We start from the raw sequence: 24625 nt of genomic DNA, 5'->3' as shown, positions 1-24625 counted from the left end.
TTGTGTAAAGTATTTTGCTCCGTATTTATGTGGGCATCCTCCACCAGTTATTACATAAGACACCTATTTAAACAACACTGTTTGTCATACACATACTGCACAGCAGCTGTAGTGTCTACCTGAACCACAGCTTGTAAATCATGAGCCTATGAAACAGGACTTACTGAAAAAGGAAAAAGTGTAAATAAAAATTGGGATGGGGGCAATGCTATGCATCCGAGTTTAAAAATGTGCAGAAATGCAAAAAACAAGTTCTCTGAGCTCTTAGCATATCAGCTACAGTATTGAGGAAAATATCAACAGAGGTACTAAAATGTTGACTGTACGCTGGAAAACACATAAGAAAACACCATGAAAACATACTAGTGAGAAAAATGGCTCAAATGATTGTTTCGCATAGTTAAACATGAATTTTCAAATAGACACACATACATGCACATGCACGCCCATTCACTCCGTACACAGTTCACATAGCAACTTGCTTGGTTAACCTGCCAGCATAAACTTGTCCTTGATATGCAACATTGGAAATTAAGACTCAATACATATTGGTAGTACAAAACCTAAGGGTAGAAATAGCGAAAGATCAGTGCAGCTTTGCATAGTACCTTCACATTAAAGCAGAACGTCAGATTTGATGAAGAGAGAAACACTGGAGAATTCAGTGCAGAGTAGAATGTGAAGATCTCTGAGCTACAAAGCAACATGAAGGTGTTTGTACACACAGGAGAGGAAACTACAACTGAACTATCATCCATGATCATTCAAAAAAGGCTACTTCACATCTATGTTAGAGCACAGGAAAAAAAGCTTTGTCTGTAATTACAAAAAAGGGATTCGAAAGGGAGAAAGGGTCAAACCACCAAACAAAAGTTGACAAACATTTAAATAATTGTACACAAACAGACTGCATTATCAATTAACAAGCAGGCTTGAATGTCAAAAAAAAAAAAAAAAAAAAAAATTGAAAGGGAAATAGTAGCATTCTCTTTTTTTTTTTTACTCCATGGTGGGAAATCGGCAGCTGCACGCTTCCAGTGGAATGCCATGTGGTGCTGGTCCTCTCCGTATCTTACATACTGCCTAATGTTTTATGTTTCTGTAAAACACAAAATTATCCCCATTAAAGACACATAACCAGGTCTATGATGTCTTCAGTTGAAGCAGATACTGTATATGGTAGAAACAGTCCACTCTACATTAGTGAATGCTTGTTTACTCTTGTGCATTAAAGGGATAGTTCACCCAAAAATGAAAATTTGATGTTTATCTGCTTACCCCCAGGGCATCCAAGATGTTGGTGACTTTGTTTCTTCAGTAGAACACAAATGAAGATTTTTAACACAAACTGTTGCAGCCTTTCAGTCTTATAATGGAGTTGAATGGGAACCACGGCTAAAACATACTATAAAAAAAAAAAACATACACAAACAAAACCAAATTAAACCCTGCGGTTTGTGACGATGCATTGATGTGTTAAGACAAAACGATCGGTCTGTGCAAGAAACTGAACAGTATTTATAACGGGTTTTTTTTTACCTCTGATTCACGAAATGGCCAAACTGTTAGAACTCTCCTGAGCGTGTCCTCAGCAGCAGGTGCGTGAGGCATCTTCTTCTTCGTTCTTGCTTTATGGCAGATTACAGACTTATAAGTCTGCGATCCACCATAAAGCAAGAACGAAGAAGAAGATGCCTCACGCACCTGCTGCTGAGGACACGCTCATTAGAGTTCTAACAGTTCGGCCATTTCGTGAATCAGAGGTAAAAAAAACCGACATAAATACCATTCAATTTCTTGTACAGACCGATCGTTTTGAGTCTTTACACATCAATGTATTGTCATGAGCCGCAGGGTTTAATTTGGTTTGTGTATGTTTTTTTGTTGTTGTTGTTTTTTTGTATTTTTTTGTTTTTGTTTTAGCCATGATTCCCATCCACTTACATTATAAGAGTGACAGACTGCTACAGTTTGTGTTAAAAATCTTATTTTGCGTTCTACTGAAGAAACAAAGGCACCTACACTGGATGCCCTGGGGGTAAGCAGATAAACATAATTTTCATTTTTGGGTAAACTATCCCTTTAACTGGTTTAGACAGATTATATATATATATATATATATATATATATATATATATATATATATATATATATATATATATATATATATATATATATATATATATACACACACACACACACACACACACACACACACACACACACACACACACACACACACACACACTTGAGGTTAAGAAGCACCATTTATGTTACCATATTGCTGTCAGATTTTTGGTTTGGTTATGAATGTGGCTACTGAGATAACTAACTTGCCTTAAAAGGACACGTAATTTTAGCATCTTTACGTACATGTTTATATGTAAAAGATTTACAAACAGAAAATAAAGACAAGGAAATATAACCAAATCATTAATAAAAGATATAAGACAAAGCAGTAACAGTAAAAATATTTATATATATGCAGATAGATAGAAACAATACAATGCAAAACTAAGTAAAGAGAGAAGTGAACTGTATGAGAAAAACATCCTTAATGAGATAATTTCAACCATGATGAAAATCCATATCAATGGACAAAATCTGATTACCTGTGGGCTCTGCTTCAATTTGTTCTTCTGTTTGGTTAATTTCCTCTGCTAAATGAATAAACAAATTTACAAGTTAATCAAGACAAAGATAACAGACATTGAGTCAAAACAGACATTGAGTATAGAATGTATGACTCAACACAGCTTTCTGCACAGACCAGGAAATCGTCCCATTCTTTATATCTTTTATATAACCATAAAATTGAATTACCAACCTGCTACGTCCTCCTCAGACTGCTCTTCCTCAGCAGCTGTATCCTCTGTAACAAGACAGACACATTTCACAACAAAGCAAACATAACTTCCTCTGTTCTCTGTGTAGTATCTGATAGTGAATAAAAAAAAGAAAGTGACATGGCATACAGCCAAGTATGGTGACCCATACTCAGAATTTGTGCTCTGCATTTAACCATCCAAAGTGCAAACACACAGAAGTGAACACACACCCGGAGCAGTGGGCAGCCATTTATGCTGCGGCCCCCAGGGAGCAGTTGGGGGTTTGGTGCCTTGCTCAAGTCGTGGTATTGCCGGCCCGAGACGCGAACCCGCAACTGTAGTGTTAGGAGTCAAACTCTCTAACCATTAGGCCACATTATTGTACTTACACTACTTTTTTAACAAAAGACATTTTGGGTGTTATTTCTTGCTGCTGTATAATAACCATCTGAGTGAACTTGCGAAAACAAAAACTTACCCTCTTCTTCTTCTTCTTCTTCCATATCATCTGCCTCAAGTTCTGTTTCCTCCAATGTGGAGTCTTGTACTTCCTCATCTTCCTGAAGTGGCTCATCTGTTTCCTCTATAACTTCTTCTGTTACAGTTTCTTCTACAGAGACTGATTCCTCAACTGTCTCTTCAGGTGTTTCTACATCTTCCACTGGTTCTGTTGTTTCAGGTTCCTCCACTTGTTCAGGTTCCTCTACTGGTTCAAGCTCCTCAACTGCTTCTTCTACCGGTACAACCTCTTCCACTGCTTCTTCTTCTGGTTCAAGCTCCTCAACTGCTTCTTCTACTGGTACAACCTCTTCCACTGCTTCTTCTTCTGGTTCAAGCTCCTCAACTGCTTCTTCTACTGGTACAACCTCTTCCACTGCTTCTTCTACTGGTACAACCTCTTCCACAGCTTCTTCTTCTGGTTCAAGCTCCTCAACTGCTTCTTCTACTGGTACAACCTCTTCCACAGCTTCTTCTACTTGTTCAAGCTCCTCCACAGCTGCTTCTACTGGTGCAGCTTCTTCTAATGTTTCTTCCACTGGTGCATCCTCTTCTACTTCTTCTATTGTCTCTTCCACTGATGCTGCCTCTTCCTCCAACACTACCTCCACTGCTTCTTCTACCTGTGCAACCTCTTCAACTACTTCTGCTGCTGCCTCTTCCAGTGGTGCATCTTCTACTACTTCTTCTACTGATGCAGCCTCTTCCTCAACCGCTTCTTTCACTTGTGCCGCTTCCTCAATCGGTATGAACTCTTCTTCTTTTGCAGGCTCTTCCACTGCCTCCTCAAAAGTCTCTGTAACCTCAGCCTCTTCCTCAACAACTTCTGGTTCTTCCTCAGGAACTTCTTGCTCCTCTTCAACCTCTGGTTCCTCCTCATCTACTTCATCTTCTACAGAAGTGGGCTCTTCGTCTACTTCCAGAGGTTCTTCTTCCACAGGAACAGGCTCCTCTTCCACAGCCTCTGGCTCTGCAAAGGAAAAAAACCCTTATAGTAAATATATTAAATAGATTGTACTATGCTCTTATTGGTAGGTGACATGTAGAACTTTGTGAATGCACCAATTCAGGGGTTAGGCTGCGTTATACTGGATTCTTTTGTAGTATATACATTCATGTATACAGCTATACAACACAATATGTGAGTGTAAACAAATAGCAACAACTGCATATTGTAATTTCAAAGGACATCACAAAAGCCATACCCGGTGGTGGCTGAGCTGCTTCTTCAACTTTAGTGGCCTGGATTTCTTCCTCCACAATAGATTCAGGAGCTGATTAAGAAACAAAACTAATAAACTTCGTTTGAAGGAAAACAGTCAGTTTTTCTGGATTGAAAGCCAATTTACAAGCCAAATTATTTATTGGTCCTAAAACACAGTTGTACAAAAATGCTTTACTAAGATTTGAAGTTCAGTTATATAAGTCTAATGTAACAGGTCAATGCAATTACTCTCATTTATTTTTATGCAAGAACTTTTATGGTATGTGGTAAGGCCCGCCAGTGATGAATGAGTATTTCAGTTATAAAAGTGTCCATCATAATAATTTCTACATAGTACACAGGTGGTACATATATATATACACACAGAACACTGTCCTTATGAACACTGTTAATATTTAATGATCCACTAGATAAGGCCAACTCCCCTGTAGGCCTGTCACGATAACTTTCTGTTGTGCAATATATTGCCCCAGATATAACTGCGATATTATTGTCATTTTAAAGACCATATTATGCCACTGAATATATAATCATAACGTAACAGCATAATAATGCAAGAAGGGCTACACACTTCCAAATGACAACAAACTTTTAATTTTTAAGAATATTGAGATCATGGAAATTAAGTATCAAAATATTTGATACCTTAAAAAACTTGAATATATAGTAAATAAACATTTTCTAACAAAAAGTGCAAAGTAACACGTAGAAAAAACGAAAAATGCACAAAGAATTTGTATGGAGATTTTTCCATCTACATATTTTTTCCTGACCTTCTTTTCTCTGTAAATTAATGGTGCACACTACTGCTGAAAAACAATCCCCACATAGCAGTCAGATGTCCATATGCACAAAGCCACATATCCCTAAACAAGGCCATATCTCATCAATAATATTTTTTTTGTAGAAGCATTTTTTAAATTTGAACGAGCACCTCGTGACTAGATCACGTTCTGTACAAGAAGCTGCAAAAGACACAGGCACAAGTAGAATGTACAAAACATGGTGACATTAACTTTTAAGTAAATATAATGGGCGATATATTGCGTCACCAAAAATTATTGAGGTCATGTATTTATATTGTGCAATAAGTCGATATATTGATTATTGCAACAGGCCTACTTCCCTCAAATCAAACAAATGTTTAATGCTTATATTACTCTTATTTTTTGCAGATACTTTTAAAATGTACTAAAAATATAGGTTTGATGACAAATAAAATATATATAGTTATTTTAGGGTCAGGCAATTTCATCTTGTAACAATAGCAGTAACTTGTACATTTACTTTCCTAACTTGCATATCACATTAAATGTCTATTTGTGTTATATATCCTGCATCTTATTTTATTGACCTACAAAGCTATTTCTATGCATCAACAAATTCTCACTTCACCCATATTTATTGCACAAAACTCCTGTATATGATTCTACTTTACCTTCTTCCACAGGTTCAGCAGGGGTTCCCTCAAATGATTCACTGGTCTCGATGGTGGATTTGTCTTTCAGCCCTGAGGATTTTACATGTGGATGTGCACACATGAGGCAAGCGTAGAATACAGTCACATAAAACAAGCCCTCTATGGAGAGCATTACACTTTCAAAAAAGGATTTCCATAACAACCTTATGACATTTGGTTTACTTTTGCACTAGAGCTTTTTCTGTCCTTTGTTTTACAGGCACAAAGATATGTGTTTGAGATTTGAAATGGACAAATAGGGAAACAGAGGAGAGGTAAAAGGAAGTTTATAGATATTATTAGTGAACAGACATGTATTCTTGTCCAGTTTTAATACAACTGTTTTTCTCGTAATAATCAACACTGAGAAGAAAAGCACTCAAGGCACTGATAAAACAAATCAGGGGATTCATATAGTTTATTGATAACACAAGAACGTTTTCTCTTAGTAAAGTATAGCTACCTGCTGTATTTATTATAAAATAAACACAATCAGGGGAACATCAATGTTGAAATCTCACACTATAGCTAGTATTTTGGAAGAGTAAACCAAAATCCTACCCTCAAACAAAAGACATTTTTTAAGAGAAATAAAAGAACTGCCATATGACAATCAACATATAGCACCTTGTTCTGCTTATGCTTCTACTAATCTCAATGTTCTGATTAACATCACTGATTATCTCTCATAGAGACAGGTCTTGCCTTCGGTCTACAAGGGGTGGTCTCTGGAGACTCACAATGGCCTGAGATCAAATTTAGCCAGATGTTAACAAATTACAGAAAAGACAAAAAGATCTAACAGTAGCTGATGTGCTGTCTTACTGCTTCTTTTTAGCTGCAGCCTTCTTGGATTCTTTGCCTTTTCCATTTTTCTCAACCTTTTTAGCATCGTCATCAACAACGGGTTTCTCATGAGATTTCCTTTCATCCTCTGGCTTTTCCTTCACCTCATCCTTTTCCATCTTCTTAGTCTTCTTTGCTTCTTCAACTTCTGCCATTTTCTCCCTTTCCTCCTTCTCCTTTCTAATTCTTTCCATGGCCTTTTCCACATCCTCCTTCTCTATTCTCTCCCCCTCCTCTTTCAGCCGAGCCTCAGCTCTCTCCCAGGCCTTGGCTTCCGACTCCTCCCTGATATGGTTCAAGGTCCTCTCTTCCTCCTCTTTGGCTAGGATGTTCCTCACTTCTGCCAGAGCCAATTTAGCTATCTTCCTAGCCTCCACTCTCTCATGGATGATGGTGAGCTGCTGTTTCAGAGCTTCCCTTAGCTTCAACCCAACATCTTTGGCGTGGGAAAGCTCTGGGGAGAGACTTTGTTTGATGATGTAATCATGGTAACTAAATCTCATCACTACACACACATCAAGGCACAACGCAATTAGTTGTAATGATGTAAATCATTTCACATCAGAACTCTCTCATTAGTATGTTTGTGATATCCTCCACACCAGTGGTTCTCAACTTACTTAATTGCCCCCAGCTGTCCTACAGAATATTCGAAGGCCCACCACATAGGCTAAAATATTTCAAGTATTTCTGCTGTAATTATGACAAAGCTGCTCATTAAAAAAAAAAAAAAAAAAAAAAAAAAAAAAAAAAAAAAAAAAAAACTTTTAACAGACACTGTGTCTTGATATATTAAATGAATTGACCAAAATTCATGTGATTGTACTGTATGCTCTGTATGCTTTAATAAATCCTTGGCTTATGGAAAAAACTAAGAAAAAAAACTAATTTAAATAATTTAAATCATCCTGTGGCTCCCTAAGAAGTTTGCAATGGCTCCCTAGACAGCCCATGTTGAGAATCACTACTGTACACATTATATTAAAAGATTATGTATTTAGGATGTTTATAACAAGTCCACAGTTCCCTAATATTATTTGCAAATAGCCTGGAAAAAGTATACACAAACTTACATGTGCACGTAGTTCCTTGTCAAGTCTTTGTCCATGCACACTCATAAATGCCAACTTAAAACAGGTGGTATTGTTAAACACTCCTTGGTTAAACACACACAAAAAAAATAATATGTAGCTTAAAATATTGCATGTCAGCTCAGTCATGCAAACAGAAACAAGTTGATCAAGTAAATGTCTTCCACACTAGAGGCTAGTCTGCTGCATGCACTCAGACCAAGTGTGCAAAATACCTCCTTTTCTCCTGGAAACCTCTTTCTTTTCATCTAATTTAAATGAGACAGACAAATAAAGTCAGTGACTGCTACTTAAAACAGTTGTACAATGTAGGCCTAAGTCCTGCCTTTGTGGTCTTCTTCATACATCTCTTTGACACTAATGATGTCAGAGAGTATACAGTCCATTCACCCGTGTCTGGTCTGATTCTATTGATTGAGTCATTATACGCAATGCTCTGTAAAACACAATGGTTGAGGTCTAATCATTTCAAATAATTCTGATAGAAAATCTCTGTAAAAATGATAAAAAAAAAAAAAAAAAAAAAAAAAGAGTTACAAAATCACTATCTGCAAGCAGTGGCTTTTTGTACAACATTTGAGGATAAGCAATCTTATTAACAACAAAAAAGCCAAACAACTTCTGAACAACCATAAGATCTGAATTGTTAACTTATCAAAATAAACACTTAAACTGTACTTGAAATATCTAAAGGTATAATTGTGATACAAGTGGTATTAAAGTGATAATGAAGATTTTTTTTTTCAATCTAAGCTAAATTCCTAATTCTACACACTTAATTTTCTCCAAATACACTTCCAGACACAAAAGCAGCCATTTTGTAAATAATTCCTGCATATGGTACTTTTTGCATACAAAATATTTAACATTCACATTCATAGCCCCCTCTATTCCCTCCTAGTAGCCATATAAACACTGTATTACTTATCAGGCACACCGTTTCAGGTGCTTTAGATTGGCAGGTAGGAACTGATTGTTGACGGTTACAGAACTCTGGGGTTCAGGAGACGTTTCCTACACACGCCACTGAACTAGCTCTTGGCTGATGTACTGATGAAGTTCCTGAATTGACACCCATTGATTAAAGGGACAGTCCACCCAAAAATGTTGTCATTAATTACTCACCCTCATGTCGTTCCAAAACCGTAAGACCTTTATTCATCTTTGGAACACAATTTTAAAATATTTTTAATGAAATCCGAGAGCTCCGTCTCTCCATAGACAGCAACACAACTGCAATGTTCCCAGGTCCAAAAAAGTAGCAAGGACATCAGTAAAATTGTCCATGTGACATCAGGGGTTCAACTGTAATTTTACGAAGCTACAAGAATACTTTGTGCGCAAAGAAAACAAAAATTGTGACTTTATTCACCAATTCTTCTCCTCCTCATCCCGTCTGCAGTGGCGCGCCATCATTGTGGAGAGCATCACGACACATGCGCTTGCTCCCGCTTCATGTAAACAACGTATGCTGATGCATGTGCATGTTACGTAAGCAATGGTGCCATGCGCAAGCATTGTTTATATGAACAAGAAGCAAGGGCAAGTGTTGTGATACTCATTATGTCTATGGTGATACTCTCTCCACAATGGTGGGACGCTGCTGCAGACGGGGTGAGGAAGAGAAGAATTGTTGAATAAAGTTGTTGTTTTTGTTTTCTTTGTGAAAACATCTTAATTTGTATTCCAAAGATGAACGAAGGTCTTACAGGTTTGGAACCACATGAGGGTGAGTAATTAATGACAGAACTTTTGTTTTGGGGTGAACTAACCCTTTAAATCAGCTACACATCCATTTAGACAGTACAAATAGATAGTACAAATTTCCTACCTGAATTTTGTTAATTGAGGTAGTACTGCAAGAGGGGTGGGATATATTCATACTGTGTATCTAAGCTATCATTCTTCTCTAAATCTCTGATGGAGGAGAGCAAAGGCAATTCACATGAATTATATGTCATAAAACTGTCTATTCTGTATTGAGCAGTAAAAAAAAAAAAAAAAAGTTTAAAGGAAATATAAAACAAAAAAGATCCATCTCCGCTGAGTTGCTGAGGATGCAAATCACCCCAAAATGCAATTATTGTAATAATATTAAATGGCTCAAAATAAACTATTCAGATACTAAAGACAGAGAGAAATGGTAATGATAATCAGATTATAAACAAGATTCCATATGTACAGTGTTAAATTGAGAGACTCAAATAGAAATACATACTGTTGTTCATGATATAAGTGAACTGAGGCATGCAGCAAAGGTGATATGTTCAACTTACAGCACTAAGGTCATATGCAAAAAGGTAAATAGAGTATTAGTAGCTGGAAACAGCCGTTGCAAAAGAGCTGCAATGAAGCATGAACTACACAAGTTCAATATTTACAAATATGTAAATGTTCATAATGACATCATCTTCTCAAGAGTTCACAGGTCCCAAAGTGACTGTTGGCGATCTTCCCAACAAAATATTTCTTCAACTGTTAGGAACAGAATCAAGTTGTCAAAGGAGCAAGTCCTCCTCTAATAAAGTGCTTCTGTCACAAATGCGATAGAAAACACGACTATTGATTTTGAAGGCCTAAAATAACGCATGTCTTTTGGCCCTGAACCCCTTCAGTCTGTGACGCGCCAGCAACATCCTCCGCTGCTGCCTCGGTTTCTTCATCCTCTAGCGTTTCAAAAGGACTCATAATGTCATAAAGAAAGGTGAAGAAACCTTGAAACCAATCAGTGCCCTCTTCCGCTAAAATATCGAGGACTTCCTCAAGGGAGTCTGAGTTTTCTTTGCTGCCATCTTTGGTCAGCCCTACGCAAACAGGAGAATAAGGAAAAAGAGAAAGAGAGGGAAAGAAAGAACAGTGGGAGAGCAAGAAAATAGAGAGAGGGTGGTGTTGGTTTGCAAGGTTTAGTAGATAAGGATTCAGTGCTATAAAAATAAAGAGGGTAAAGATGCTATTAAAGTGTAAGATGAAGTAAAGGAGAAAGGTGGCATGCATGGGAAGGACTAATGGGGCTGTTTTTGATATGGCTCAGTTACTTGTGAAATCAGTTAAACTACATGCTAAATGAGAAAATAAATCTCTTTATTATATCTTCTTATGACATGACTTTGCCTTAAATGCAATACTGTCAAGTTGGTCTAATTTACAAACTCATGCAATAAGGCAACAACCTCTCATCACTTCTTCTCCAAAATGGTATGTTGTTTGAACAAAATGATTAAAGTACCATGCACGTGCATCTGTCTGATTTAATTCAAAACTGCACAAAAGTGAACCAAAGTCAGTCATGCAAAACATCATCTAGTAAAAAATTTCATTGGAAATCACTGCACTTGCCTAGTAGTACTTTAGCATCTTCCACATCAAAGTCTCCATCACCATCAGCATCATAGGACACGAGTTTACCTAGAAAAGTAAAGTGAATCTCATTTAGTCATTTGACATGGGTTGTGAATAATTCATTGTGCCATATTTGAAACTTAAAGGTCCTACAAATAGCGCTGTGAAACTGCTCGTATTTGTCTTATTTAAAACAAGATAAAAGACATTTCTTAGTTCAAAGTATTACAAGAAACCTTGTACTATTTGATATAGTTCTTTAGCAAATAAACCTGCATGGTAACACCTTATAACAACTTTCCTCAAAAAGTCATTAACAAACATCATTAGACTAACATTTGATAATTCAAATGATTAGAAATTATACTACTGTACAAAAGTTTTGGTGTCAGTTTTTGAAAGAAATGTCTTATGCACACCGTGGATGCATTTAAAAAGTAAATAAATAAATGGATACAGTGAAAAAGAGTACAATTGTGAACTATTATTACAATGTAAAATTACTGGATTCTATTTTAATGTTTTAATGTTACAAATTTATTCCTGCAAATTAGGAAAGCAGAATTTTTAGCATCATTACCCCAGTCTTCAGTATCACATGATCCTTCAGAAAACCATAAATGTATTTACTGTCACTTTTGATCAATTTAATGCATCTTTGTGGAATAAAATTAATTTATTTCAAAACAAAATCTCACTGACCCCAAACTTTTAGAGTATATTTATATAAATGTAGTGTGTGTTTAAAAGTATTAAAGTATGATTTTAAGTGTATTAAAATTACACTAAAACAGAACTAACAATCAAATTTGTTTCCCTACTTTGTAACTGAAGATGAAAGGTTCAAAGAAATGAGGTTTATGGTAGTGATTCTATTGACTGGATCAGATTTCATACCTTGTAACACCTCTGAAAGATTATAGCGCAAGTCCTTTGCTTTGGCTGCATGCAAATTAAGGCCAGATATACAAAAAAAAATTACTTATAACATTTATGTAGAGTATTTTTAAAACTACAACCATTTATAATTTAAAAAAATCTGAATAATAGAAATCAAAGACTCACCAATTACACCTTGATAGTCAACAAGGTCAAAATACACAACAGCTACAGAAGTCCAGACGCCCAAGAGAGCCAAAACCATGAACCAGGTGAAAAACGAGGTTCCCCCTCCAACCTCTGCCTTCTTTCCATTTTTATGAGCCTGCTGTGGCTTGGCCTCTGAAGGATAAAAGAATAAGATTATACAATATCAAGAAGAAATGTATATGAATATAAAACATTTTCATTTAACAAAATCAAATCAATGCAGCACAACCCAACCCTCATGTGAATGAAGAATGCATGCTCAAAATTAAACCATGACTTTGAAAGTGAGATTAATCCTGTAGTATTACTGTACACACAAGCACTCACTCAAGGCCAGTAGTTCATAGACTATGTAACATTAGCTTTGAAGCTGCAAAAATACTGGAGACCAATCAATTCTTTCTATATTCAAATGCTGTATAAGATCCAAGAGATTTCTGGTTCTGATGAAAGATTCCCTGTAAGATGTTTAAATATTCCACATGAAATCACATCTATAGTAATCACAAGGTGACAAAAGTCTAAAGATGCAGTTATTCTGAGGTCTGTTGACACTCCTCATGGAACTGTGGTATAAATACATCTGCATTCAGAGCTCTAGTAGGAAGAATGAACAGGTGTTTTGTCCGCTACGTTCTGCTAGGTCAAACCACACATTTGTTCATGCGCACACACATGCTACAAACGTTAGTAACAGATATACATAGAGCAATAACAACACTAAAGTGTTATGACAAAATAAATTATCTTTTTATAGTTTGTATATATATAAACATATATAGTTGCATAGGTGCATATATAAACTGATTGCACAATAAAACTTTATAACAATAATTTTTTTTTAAATGCGCAAGCCATCTCCCCCCCAAAAAAGTACAAGAAAAAAAAATAATAATTTTGCTGCTCATATACACAAAAACTAAAAATAAAGTATTAACTAAGATTACATTCATTTTCAAATGTTAAGGCTTTCTCTCACACCCCATGATTTGTTAAATCGCGTCATAAAACGGCATTCCAAATCATAAAAATACTATACCGGTTTCTTCGTTCACCAACTTGACCTCTGCATTCGGCTCCCCCATTCCTCCAAGCAACGTGTGGAAGAAGAGAGCGTCTTTCACCCCAATCCTACCCCAAACCCCTGTACAACAGCAGGTCTCCTGCCTTTTTGTTCTTTGTGAATTGAGCCGGAACTTAATATGGAACTCGACCAGCAAATGGATTATTTTTAGAACTGTCCGCTCAAAAGCCAGAAAATCTCAAGCACTCATACGAAAGGGTAGAGGCAAATCCCACTCCATCCTGCTGTTCTAGTTCAAATTTGAAAGCTGAAAAGGCTGAATGGTCTTCCAAATTACTATACTTAACAAAAGAGTAGCACACAATGGAGGATACACTGCTTCACTACATACATGCGTTTTAATGACACACAAATCAAACTTCGGAAGGCGTTTTCCAGCCTCCAGGCAGAGGAGCATTTAAATCCTGGCAAGTGACTCTCTTGCCACAGAGCTATTTTTCCATACAAGGACCGGTCTCCCGAGTTTCTTGATGAAATAATAAACGTTAGTGGTAGCTTCTGCTTCTGCAATCTAGCCATATAACTAAAACAGAAAAACCTGCATCAAACTAACATTTTGAGCAAAGTAAAACAACCATGATGTACTTACGTAACCCTCTATCCTCATCAAGAATATCACTTACTATATCATTTATTTCAAGTCAAGTCTGCTTTATTGTCAATTCTTCCACATGTACAGTACATACATACAGAGAATCGAAATTGCGTTACTCTCAGACCCCGGTGCATACAGATAACACTAAGATCAAAATATAGCCAAAACAGTTATATTGTGAAATATCATTACAGTTTAACATTTTCTATTTTAATATATTTGAAAATTAAATGTATTCCTGTGATGGAAAAGCTCATTTTTTTCCTCTGTTAAATATGCTGATTTGGTGCTCAGGAAACATTTCTTATATTTTCATTATGAAAACAGTTATGTTGCTTAATATTTTGATCAGTATATTTGCTAAAAAAATTTTTTTAAAAGTATTAATTTCTTACATATTCATATATACATACATTTAATGCAAACCAAAGTCCCAAATCTTTGATTTTTAATATTTAAAAACTGCATTGATGTGGATTTTAATCTTTTCGCTAGATCAAAGCTGCATGCAAAGTTTTGAGACAAGGCACTCCCCTCTAGACACACATACTTAACTCGTCTCTAAACATAGTCAAATAGCTGCCATTGTGACCTAATCAGTGTCTTCCCCTCCCCCATTTATGCCTGCTATGAAAAACAGTGCTTAAAACTCTTTTTGTAACTCATGCACTGCTTTTGTCATTGCTTCGACTATGCCTTTGTGGTACACAATGTTCATCGTCTAGCTTGCATAAAATTGTAGTGGAATGTGTGCCTTGAATTACCCTCTCTTCTTCAGTCGTACCTACACACCCCTTCCTATCTGGTCAGAGGAACAAACCCTGGACATTAACCCCTTATGTGATCTTATCAGCATGTACACCCCCGACTGGAATCTTGAATGACCAGCAAGCTGACACTGCTTTAGAACAATAGATCATACACTGGTTTAAAAGTCCAGTGGGTTGTCTGATGCCACAACAGGAGTTCAAATGTTGCATATATAAACATTATTGGCATTCATAAGAAAATCTGGACTAAATAGTGTTGCTTGTTAAACACACACAAATGCATTCTTTACTCTATGCATGAAACAGTACATTTAATATTGTGAGATGCACACTGCATTTACAAAAATCAAAATAAAATATAGGCTATTCTACACAACCACATATGTCAGAGAACTGCATTGGATTAAATGCCCTTGGAAAAACAAACATGCAGGGTTATTTGAACAGAACAGTGGAATCAATAGAGAAATGCTTAATAAATAAAAAAAAATTAAATGCAAGCATGTCATGACAGGCTGTCATTCCTTTACCATTTATGTGGCACTCAGCAAGTTATTCTGTGCAGCTGAAATGTTCCCTGAAAGCAATGATTTTGACATTTGATAAAAGAGGGCAATGCACCACTTTATAAACAGCTGGGTTCACTTTACAAAGCAATGCATTATAAATGCATCATTCTAAGAATAGTGGTTTTGTAACAGTTAACCTTCAGTACATATTTAAATGGGTGTGGCTCTAGATTATTATCTTTACAGGAAAAGTTTTCCATACTGGATAAAAACAATAAAATGTAATCGTTTATTGGAGAGAATTGGAATGCTTATGGCAAATAAGAAATGGTGGTTCAAGTGGCACCTTACGGACACCCAACAACATAAAAATATGATGCCATTTGATTCCTGTATTCAGGTATACGGTTCAAATCTGCTTGGTCTGCTTTATTGGCTCAAAATATAGAGATAACCACCATAATAATTCAGGTTTTAAAATAAGGCGGCCACATGATGAATTAATCTTTTCCATGAACAAAACAGGCTTTACCATGAACAGTAGCTAACAAACATAAATAGAAAGTGCACAGTGGTCCTGACAAACAGGGTAACACACAAAATAAAAATAATATAACTGAAAATAGATCTACAGTATAACTGCATGTAAATACATATTTTAATCGTATATGGTGATGCAATTTACAGTTTACCAACAATTTATGCCGTTTTTACTGTAACATTAGCCTTTTTACAGTTTAAAGTCAGCACATATGATAAATCTATACACCCGTGTCTAAAATTTCTACTTTCAACAGTCCGATAGTTAATCTACCACTCTTACATAATAACCACGCAGTTACTAAAGTCGATAATAATAGCTAGATAACTAAACCCCACGCCAGGACGTTGTTAACCAGCAGTATGTGGGGACATGGGACCCTAGAGGCCACGTGTAACCCCTCCCACGATCTCCCAATATTGACACGTGAGCATTTAAAAGCTTGCACTGGGGCAACTCTGGCTCTAACTATATGCAAACATTTATCTGAAAATGTAGGTCATTTGCTGCTGTCGTAATTAACAAACAGCACGATAAACTAGGCCTTGTGGCGCTCGTGCAAATAAGTTACGACTAAAAGCATGCAGAAGTTCTGCAACCATTTCGTCCATTTTTCCAAGTGTATAGATACGTTCAGGGGGGTTTAATACACCCCTCTTTCGGACAGAAAAGTTCTTACTCGCTCAGAATGTAGCTACGATTCAAAAACTGTTTGTGGTTACAGTGTAACCCAACTAACGTATAGTAACATATCACATATATGACATAAATAACATATAACATAAATGTAACATATCACGACTGTAGCCGACACAATGTGTTGGGGCCATTCGTATTATTTTACTTGTTTATAACTTCTACACATGGCATATAAATTAGATCAACAAAAATCAGTCTTGCCGTCCGATTAACTTTAAGGCCTTCGACGAAATGCACGTATTTTTGACGACAAAATGTAAACATACACACCTTTTTTGACTGGTCCCTTTGCATTTTTCTTAGCCATTGCAAGTGAAAGTTCTTCGACGTTTCTTGTTCTGTAACAAATGGATTGACTGTAATTCCAGTCTCAGCTCTGGTACTGATGCCCTGCAAAAAATCAAATCCCTATGCTTTCATACACCGAGGCCCATAGCAGCCCGTCCCCCTTTTGAGTGACTGAACATTCGACCAATACTGTCCAGAAAAAGCCTTTGTGGGCGGGGCAAATGAAAATGTCATCCAATCGCTGAGCAGTGGCCAATGACTTATTCAATCGTGTGGATACCTACGAGGTAAAACCGCCCAGTTCTTTCCTGTTTTTCTTCTACCAGCACTGGAACGTGGCAAGATGGAAGGTTGGACTTATCGCGAGATCCAATCCATGTCCTTTCACACAGTGCTGGGAATGCAAACCAATTCACAACGTTGTTATAATTCCCATCGTTGCGTATAACGGTCGAGTATGTTTGACCTATATAAAGCTTGCGTAGGTTGTGATTTGCATATATATAGCTAATTCAACCGAGTTCGTCATAATAATGCTTTATACTGCGAGGGGTAAAATTAACAACGAAAACTGTACTTTTGTCTTGGTACATATTGTTCTATTGACTAGTTTTGTCCACCTCATCCTAAAGTGACTGTAGTAAGTAGTGTGGAACTTTACCCTTATATGAGATTAATACTTGTTGTAAAACTTTAGAACTAAACATAAGAATGTATTATTAAAAGTAAGTTTTGTGATTACCCAGTTTAATACAAATAATGATGCACTTTTTGTTTTTCTAATTGTAATTGTAACGATAAAATTCAGCTGAAAAACACACCCAGATCCTGTTGGTCAAAAGGGATAATTTCCCTAGAAAATTCCATTTTCATAAAAGAATCAGAGACAATTTAAGAATATATATACGTGTACTTGAATTAATTTATTCGTAATTAAATGTTTTGTCAAAAGCATTTGTTGAATTTGAATTATACTAACCTCTGACAATGCTGCCATACATATGCATGTCAATAACTGAAAAATTAGAAAGCAAGATTAACTTTGACTTAATTAGATCAGTGTAACAGTAAAACCCATTTTATCCTTTCTAACAACCATCACCACTTAAGTGATGAAACATTTGTGGAGTAATTTGTCCCACATTTTAATGGCAAAAATTAAATTAAGGTAATTACAATGGGAATATACAGGCAGGATTAAAGATTGCAGCTGTGTGCACAAAACTAACTGTACCTTTAGTAATAGATTTATTTAGTGCTACTCAAATATAAATATGCCACGATACTCTTGCTGTGTTAGCATGAGAAGTTCTTAGATGGGTGCTTGGGTGAAAGTAGGAACCATTTTGGCCTTTCCCACCATTCGGCATGTGTGAGAAAGTGTCATTCATTGTAATTCGCAATGTAAATCTTCAGGATACATTTGCCGATATGAATGATATAATGTTTCACAGTAGCGCTTTGGGCATTCCTGGTTAGTGTGATTTTGTAAAAAAATATATATATTTTTACCAGCAGAGGGCGTGCAATCATTGCCTAAAACGATTCAACAATATTCTTAGAGTATATGACAGAACTGGCGTATAAAGTCATTTCTTTGCGTCAGTCGCATTACCAGCTTTTTAAAGTGTGATTTGCTAGGGTAATGTGCACAAAATGAATACAATAAAAAATGCATAGCAGTTGCACAGATAGTCCCCCTAGAAAAACAGGATAATGGCCCCTTCTCAACACGAGAGATCGTTGTTTTAGGAACGTCTTGGTTCCTCCTGGAGATTGAACATTCAAGTATTAAAAACAGACTACAAAACTGTGGTTTTAAATAATTTCTTAGTGAAGTTACTATTAATAATATATCCCCTTTTGTTTTATCTTATAATTTAATTGATTAACAAGATAATGGGATACAATAAGAATTTTATTAGATTAAAAAAAAAAGCAAGGAATGGTGTGCCTACCTTAGACAACCAACTGGATTTTACATATAGCTAATACTGAAAATTTCAAAAATCAGTTGGGGAAAGATTTTCACACAATGACCTTTGCAATTGTTTTGCTGCCAAGTTTATTCAAGTTGCACATTTTGTATTAATATGTCTGTACTTTTTTTATCATTATGATGATTTACATTAAATTGAAAAAACAAACAGAATAGTCAGTTCGATAACAAGTGAGGACAGCACAATTAAATAATGTAAAACAGTCATTTTCTACTGTCTTTAGACACCATGTCTGACAGAAATAATGAAATAAACTGAACTAGATTATATACATGGTTTCAGAAATTCACATTTAAGGAAATCTGTAAACATGAGTTCCAGTAAGGTCATTAGTCTCTGTTTATATTTGTTTAAGAGTCAGAGCAAAAGGCAACAGACCAAAGTGCTATTTTATACTCCAACTTGGTGCAGACTAAAATGTAAATGTCTTCAGCAGTTTTTTTATTTAAAATGCAGCAAAGGTTAATAAATGCTGCAGTTTACAGTTACATTACAGATCATTTGACTTAACAGCATCAATATAATGAAGCAGTTCATGATGATTGCTGTCAAACTTCCAGAAGAACAAAGACTTACTTAACATCCTGAATTATGTCCATTGTTATGAAAATATAACAATAAAAGCATTGACAATTCACAAGGAAAAGAAGAAAGGCACTTTGATATTTTGATCATGCACAACATTGTACACTACTTGTGTTATTTAAAAGTGACTGTGGAATCCTTCTTCTAAGGCAACAGAATAGATCTTTGATCCTATATTGTATCTTCAGAGGTATATCACATTTGCAATGAATGTCTGTGACATATAGAATTCAATAAAATCACATTATTCGGAAATATGAATTTCAGTTTTTTCCAGTCTGGAGTATTAGGAGAGCTAGGCAGACAATTTAAACAGTTGCACCATTAGTTCATGTGCAATATGACAAAAAGTAAAGAAAAAGTAAAAGTATATAAGTAAAGCATACATGTTTACACTAAAATGCTTTACAATTTAAAGGAATATTTCACCCAAAAACAAAAATGTACTCACTCTCAGGCCATTCACTGTTTTGGAATTTTGTGCATATCTCTCTCCTTATTCAGATTAGATGAAGCAATATTATGGATAGAGAACTCTTAATTTAGCTGAAAGCAACCGTTTGAAGTTGTTGTTTTTTGTTGTTGTTTTTTTTAAGTATTTATTAATTTACTACAAACATACAGCTTTTTGCTTCCAAAGACGTTACTTAATGGACTGGAGTCACATGCACTCTTAAAAATAAAGGTACTTCATGATGTCATAGAAGAACCTTTTCATCTCTTTGAACTCTCATTCTGATGGCACCTATTATGATGACTCTATTGACATGTAATGCTAAATTTTTCCAAATCTGTTCCAGTGGAGAATCTTGAATGGCCTGAGGGTTTTGGGGTGAACTATTACTTTAAGTCAGCAAAATGATCCTGATTTTCAAAGAAGTATGTAACCAGCCCAGCAGAATGTATTACATCATCTAGCACAAAGTGCACATGGTAAGAAATATCTTCATTTTAATCACTCATAGGCAGATGACTGAGAAGCATCTCCTCCACCTAAATCTATAGAGAGGCTATGGAGATAGTCTTCAGACTGCATGATGTACTCAGTCCAATCCTGGCACACCTCATTTATGCTGGGTCCGGTTCCTCCATACTCAGGAGGGAGGACAGCCTTCGGAATGAAATCGCTGAGACTTCTGGCATAAGAACTCCCATGCATATGAATCTATAAATAAAAACACACCACATATATTAAATCTTTTAAAGCAAAACACCTTAAAATTCCACATGTATGTACTTAAATGTCACTAACCCGTTGTTTGATTTTGTCTGGAAGAAATGGACGGATCATGGCAAAGACGGGACGGAAAAAAATAGGCTCATTTATCAAGTGGATGCCACGAACTTTCAAAGGAAAGGAGTCCTGCAAAACAGATTTGATGTTTTGTTCAATGCATTAAATTAATCAGTACTGTATGTACTTAATGTAATACTTAATGTACTTTCCAGTTTTTTGAGCAAGTATTTCCGAAGGGATGTTAAAGTCAGATCTTCTACAGAAATCTGAATAAGTGATGTCTTCTAAATTTTCATGAAAATTTTTAATGGATAGGCTACCTACTGTAAGCACAGAAGATATCTTTTTTGCCAAGGAAGGATTTATCTGCAGGGCATGTGCGAAGCACCAGTCTTGGAGATCAAAAATAGCTTTGAGTCCATTTCTTTGAGTCTCCCATTCTCGAACAATTAACTCTGATGTAATGAGGCTCACACGGAAAACCTCATAAGCTGTAAATTCTTTGGGGTTCCACTGACCTAAAAACAATTTAAATTTGCGATATTCTCCATTATAATGAACAAAATAACAATTTAAAAATTGTTTGTGTATGTACTTGCCAATCCGATAGATTAAAATGCGACTTCCAGCATCATCTCGTGATCTCAAAACTCCATGGTAATTGTTTTGAAGAAGTCCTATGACAGATGATGGCTTCAGGTCGGCTGTTATTGCTGGACATTCTTGTCTCCATTTATGATAGTTAATCAAAAGCTTTGGATAAAAAAATACACCATCAATGATATGTCTTAGCCAAGTTTTTTAACTTAAGAATATTATTGGGACAAATCTTAAAGGGATACTCCACCCCAAAATGAAAATTGTGTCATTAATCACGTACCCCCATGTCGTTCCAAACCCGTAAAAGCTTCATTCATCTTCAGAACCCAATTTAAGATATTTTGGATGAAAACCGGGAGACTTGTGACTGTCCCATAGACTGTCAAGTAAATTATACTGTCAAGGTCCAGAAAAGTATGAAAGACTTCGTCAGAATAGTCCATTTGCCATCAGTGGTTCAACCGTAATATTATGAAGCTACGAGAATACTTTTTGTATGTGAAGAAAACAAAAATAACGACTTTATTCAACAATTTTTCTCCTCTGTGTCTCTCCGCATCACTGTAGCACCATTTTGGAGAACATCCGCTGAACGCAAACTGCATACGTTATTCTGTGTCAGCCACAACACAAGAATATGTTTTCTACATGTGTTTAAGCATTGATTTGAAGGAAAACAGAGCATCCGTGCAGCGCGGCTGACACAGAAGAGCGTATGCAGTTTGCATTCAACGGATGTTCTCCAAAAACTTCCCACATTTATTCCGAAAACAAAAAGTGTTCAAAATTCACTAATAAAGTCGTTATTTTTGTTTTCTTTGCATACAAAAAGTATTCTCATCACTTCATAACATTACGGTTGAACCACTGATGGCAGATGGACTATTCTGACGATGTCTTTTTTGGACCTTGACAGTGTAATTTGCTTGGCAGTTAATGCACTTTCATTATAATATTTATTTGCAATAAACACCTCATGACACACTCTCTATTGTTTTCTTTGTTTAATCAGCCACATAATTGTAACTGTAGGTGCACTTTATTTCATTTAAACCTCCACACCTGTAAATTTAAAATTAATCCCCAACTGAGATTTAAATCTGAGTTTAAATTTACTGAGCAACGAAGTTAATCTATTTTAAATATAAATTAAATCCAGGATCAAGATTATGGTGTACATGTAAACCGATGTAAACCTGCTTATTTTTAAACAAGGTTTAAAGTTTGGTGCAACAATTATTAGATAAACCTTGATTTAATCTAGATTTAAGATTAATCCTTATCCGTGCAACCCACCCTAAATGTAATTCGTTACTTTCCACCTCTGTTTACAAGTTAATATCAGTCAGTCGAGTTCAATCATCGTTTAAATTAGTGCTACAAACCTTGAGCGCCAGTGCCACATCAAAGTCTCTCGCCTGCAGAAACCGTATCAAAAACGTTTCCGTCAAATTCAAGTGTCGAATGCTAACTTCTGCTGCTGCTTTTTGTTTCAGTTCAGACAAATACGGTGCAATCCGAATAGAATCAACAGGCAAATTGTTTAATTCTTCGATGTTGTCAACTTCTCCAGACTTCATAACTGCGCGAGTCCATCGAATGTCATCGTGGTCTCTGAGCAGAGGTATTACGTAAAGGGGGCAGGGAATGAGCCCCTCACATCCCAGTGACGACTATCGGCTAGTGTTTTTTCGCCTTTGTACAGGTCAAGTTTTGTCGAACATTAACCTAGAAAACTTAGACTGAATAGTCTCTCGCCAGATTAAATAGAAGTCCTAATCAGAATCCCTAACAAAGATAGGCTATTACATATCTTTGTTATGGATTCTAACAGTTCCTCCAGATGTTTAAGAGAGAGTAGGCCTAAACTATGTACATTGAATTAATCACCTTGCTGTCGATTTCCAACTTAATTATTTAGAAAAATAATTTTAACAAATTATGTTCTCACGGCACCCTATTTTCGTGTTACAGTAAAACACACACACACACACACACACACACACACACACAAAATATAATTGAAGAAAACCTACAATGTAAAAGACAACATATAAACACCCAAACATACATTACATGCACACACACACACACACACACACACACACACACACACACATACTTATTGTACCTGCATATCACTTGAACACACAGAGTTCAAATGCCGGTCAGATAAATTGCTTAGACTGGTCAATCAGATTTTTTTTTTTGTTTTTTTTTTCCTCCAAGATAAGTCATAACTTTGTAATGTCAGTTACATAAAAAGGTAGATTAGTCTAACTTGAATCTGAAAAGTAAGACTGGTCTGATCACTGGTCAAACTACAGCGTGACTGGTGTACACTGATCGCAGGGTATTTAATGAAAATGCAATTCAGACCAACTGTAAGTGTCAATGTATTTAAGAAAAATAAAAGATATTTAAATCACAATTTACCATTTTGCTGCACATTTGGCTCAGAATGCATTTTGAAATTCCCACTGCATTTTGCTACAATTATCACATGGTATCATGATGAAAATGCAATCCCATGTGTCCTACCATAAGTCTAAATGTATTTTGGAAAAATGGCATTTAAATGATAATTTTGCTACAGTTTTTTCTTGGACATGTTAAACAGATCTAATCAATTTGGGTAACACAATTTCATTTTAATTTTGCAACTTATAAAGCATTAAAATATGTTTTTAATTTACATATTTAAACTATAGTGTAGAAAATGGTAAATGTAAATTATAATTGAATTTTTATTTTCATCTTGCACTAAATGTTGCATATTTAGTGCAAATTTAAATACAGAAATACATTGCCATTTTACATATTGCATTGTCATTTTTCATATTACAGTCATGGCCAAAAGTGTTAGCAGTGACATAAATTTTGTGTTTTGCAGTTTGCTGCTTCAGTATTTGATTATTTTTATGTTCTACAGTATACTGAAAAACAATGATAAGCACATCATAAGTTTTAAAGGCTTTTATTGGCAAAAAAAATGTATAACGTGTCAATATTTACAGTGTTGACCCTTGTTCTTCATAACCTCTGCAATTGGCTCTGGCATGCTGGATATTAGTTTCTGGGCCAAATCCTGAGTGATGGCGATCCATTCTTACCTTATAAGTTCTCGGAGTTGATCACAGTTTGTGGGCTTCTGCTTGATCACTCGCCTTTTCAGGACAGACCGCAGGTTCTCTATGGGACTGAGATTCGGGGAGTTGCTTGTCCACAGATCCAAAATGTCAATGTAATGATCTTCGAGCCACTTCTTTATCACTCTTGCTTTGTGACATGGTGCTCCATCATGCTGGAAAATGCACAGATAACCACCAAATTGCTCATGGA

General features: G+C 35.9%; 3 protein-coding genes across 8 annotated transcripts; all 3 read right to left on the bottom strand.

The window, feature by feature from the left end:
• Nucleotides 1-363: 363 nt before the first annotated feature.
• On the bottom strand, nucleotides 364-17021 carry LOC109051355 (probable serine/threonine-protein kinase kinX). 6 transcript variants are annotated; one of them, XM_042718318.1, is made up of 10 exons: nucleotides 16844-17021; nucleotides 12352-12507; nucleotides 12184-12228; nucleotides 11284-11352; nucleotides 5990-6061; nucleotides 4532-4600; nucleotides 3307-4296; nucleotides 2828-2872; nucleotides 2613-2657; nucleotides 364-1099 (listed from the first exon to the last, which is right to left on the bottom strand). In XM_042718318.1, exons 1-10 carry the CDS (start codon nucleotides 16878-16880, stop codon nucleotides 1092-1094), a joined length of 1536 nt encoding a protein of 511 aa, XP_042574252.1. In that variant the 5' UTR covers nucleotides 16881-17021; the 3' UTR covers nucleotides 364-1091. The 6 variants fall into 6 exon arrangements, with proteins under 6 accessions (XP_042574252.1, XP_042574249.1, XP_042574247.1 ...); XM_042718315.1 differs by having other exon boundaries at nucleotides 2613-2660; nucleotides 16844-17019; XM_042718313.1 differs by lacking the exon at nucleotides 16844-17021 and adding an exon at nucleotides 13415-14015.
• Nucleotides 6411-7598, bottom strand: LOC122136197 (stress response protein nst1-like). The gene has a single exon (XM_042718319.1). It carries the CDS (start codon nucleotides 7357-7359, stop codon nucleotides 6832-6834), a length of 528 nt encoding a protein of 175 aa, XP_042574253.1. The 5' UTR covers nucleotides 7360-7598; the 3' UTR covers nucleotides 6411-6831.
• Nucleotides 17022-19281: 2260 nt separating the features above from the next.
• Nucleotides 19282-22930, bottom strand: LOC109051359 (alpha-tocopherol transfer protein-like). Its single transcript, XM_042718308.1, has 5 exons — nucleotides 22669-22930; nucleotides 21283-21436; nucleotides 21008-21201; nucleotides 20699-20809; nucleotides 19282-20611 (listed from the first exon to the last, which is right to left on the bottom strand). Exons 1-5 carry the CDS (start codon nucleotides 22861-22863, stop codon nucleotides 20402-20404), a joined length of 864 nt encoding a protein of 287 aa, XP_042574242.1. The 5' UTR covers nucleotides 22864-22930; the 3' UTR covers nucleotides 19282-20401.
• Between the last annotated feature and the right edge of the window lie 1695 nt (nucleotides 22931-24625).

The sequence above is a fragment of the Cyprinus carpio genome, chromosome B2 (genome assembly GCF_018340385.1).
Source record: "Cyprinus carpio isolate SPL01 chromosome B2, ASM1834038v1, whole genome shotgun sequence".
NCBI classification, from domain to species: domain Eukaryota; kingdom Metazoa; phylum Chordata; class Actinopteri; order Cypriniformes; family Cyprinidae; genus Cyprinus; species Cyprinus carpio.
The sequence above is the reverse complement of the archived record's forward strand: the minus strand, read 5'-3'. Positions and strand labels throughout refer to the sequence as shown.

Bases quoted from the DNA above. Each gene is read 5' to 3' on its own strand.
- LOC109051359 (XM_042718308.1), bottom strand. From the start codon at position 22,863: ATGAAGTCTGGAGAAGTTGACAACATCGAAGAATTAAACAATTTGCCT. The intron at 21,437-22,668 runs GTTTGTAGCACT...TTTTATCCAAAG, and splicing joins ATGTGGCACTGGCGCTCAAG to CTTTTGATTAACTATCATAA. The intron at 21,202-21,282 runs GCAAGTACATAC...AATTGTTTTTAG, and splicing joins CATTTTAATCTATCGGATTG to GTCAGTGGAACCCCAAAGAA.
- LOC109051355 (XM_042718312.1), bottom strand. From the start codon at position 13,460: ATGGGGGAGCCGAATGCAGAGGTCAAGTTGGTGAACGAAGAAACCG. The intron at 12,229-12,351 runs GTGAGTCTTTGA...ATTTGCATGCAG, and splicing joins TGACTATCAAGGTGTAATTG to CCAAAGCAAAGGACTTGCGC. The intron at 6,062-11,283 runs GCAAGTGCAGTG...TAAAATCCTCAG, and splicing joins AGATGCTAAAGTACTACTAG to GGCTGAAAGACAAATCCACC.
- LOC122136197 (XM_042718319.1), bottom strand. From the start codon at position 7,359: ATGAGATTTAGTTACCATGATTACATCATCAAACAAAGTCTCTCCCCA.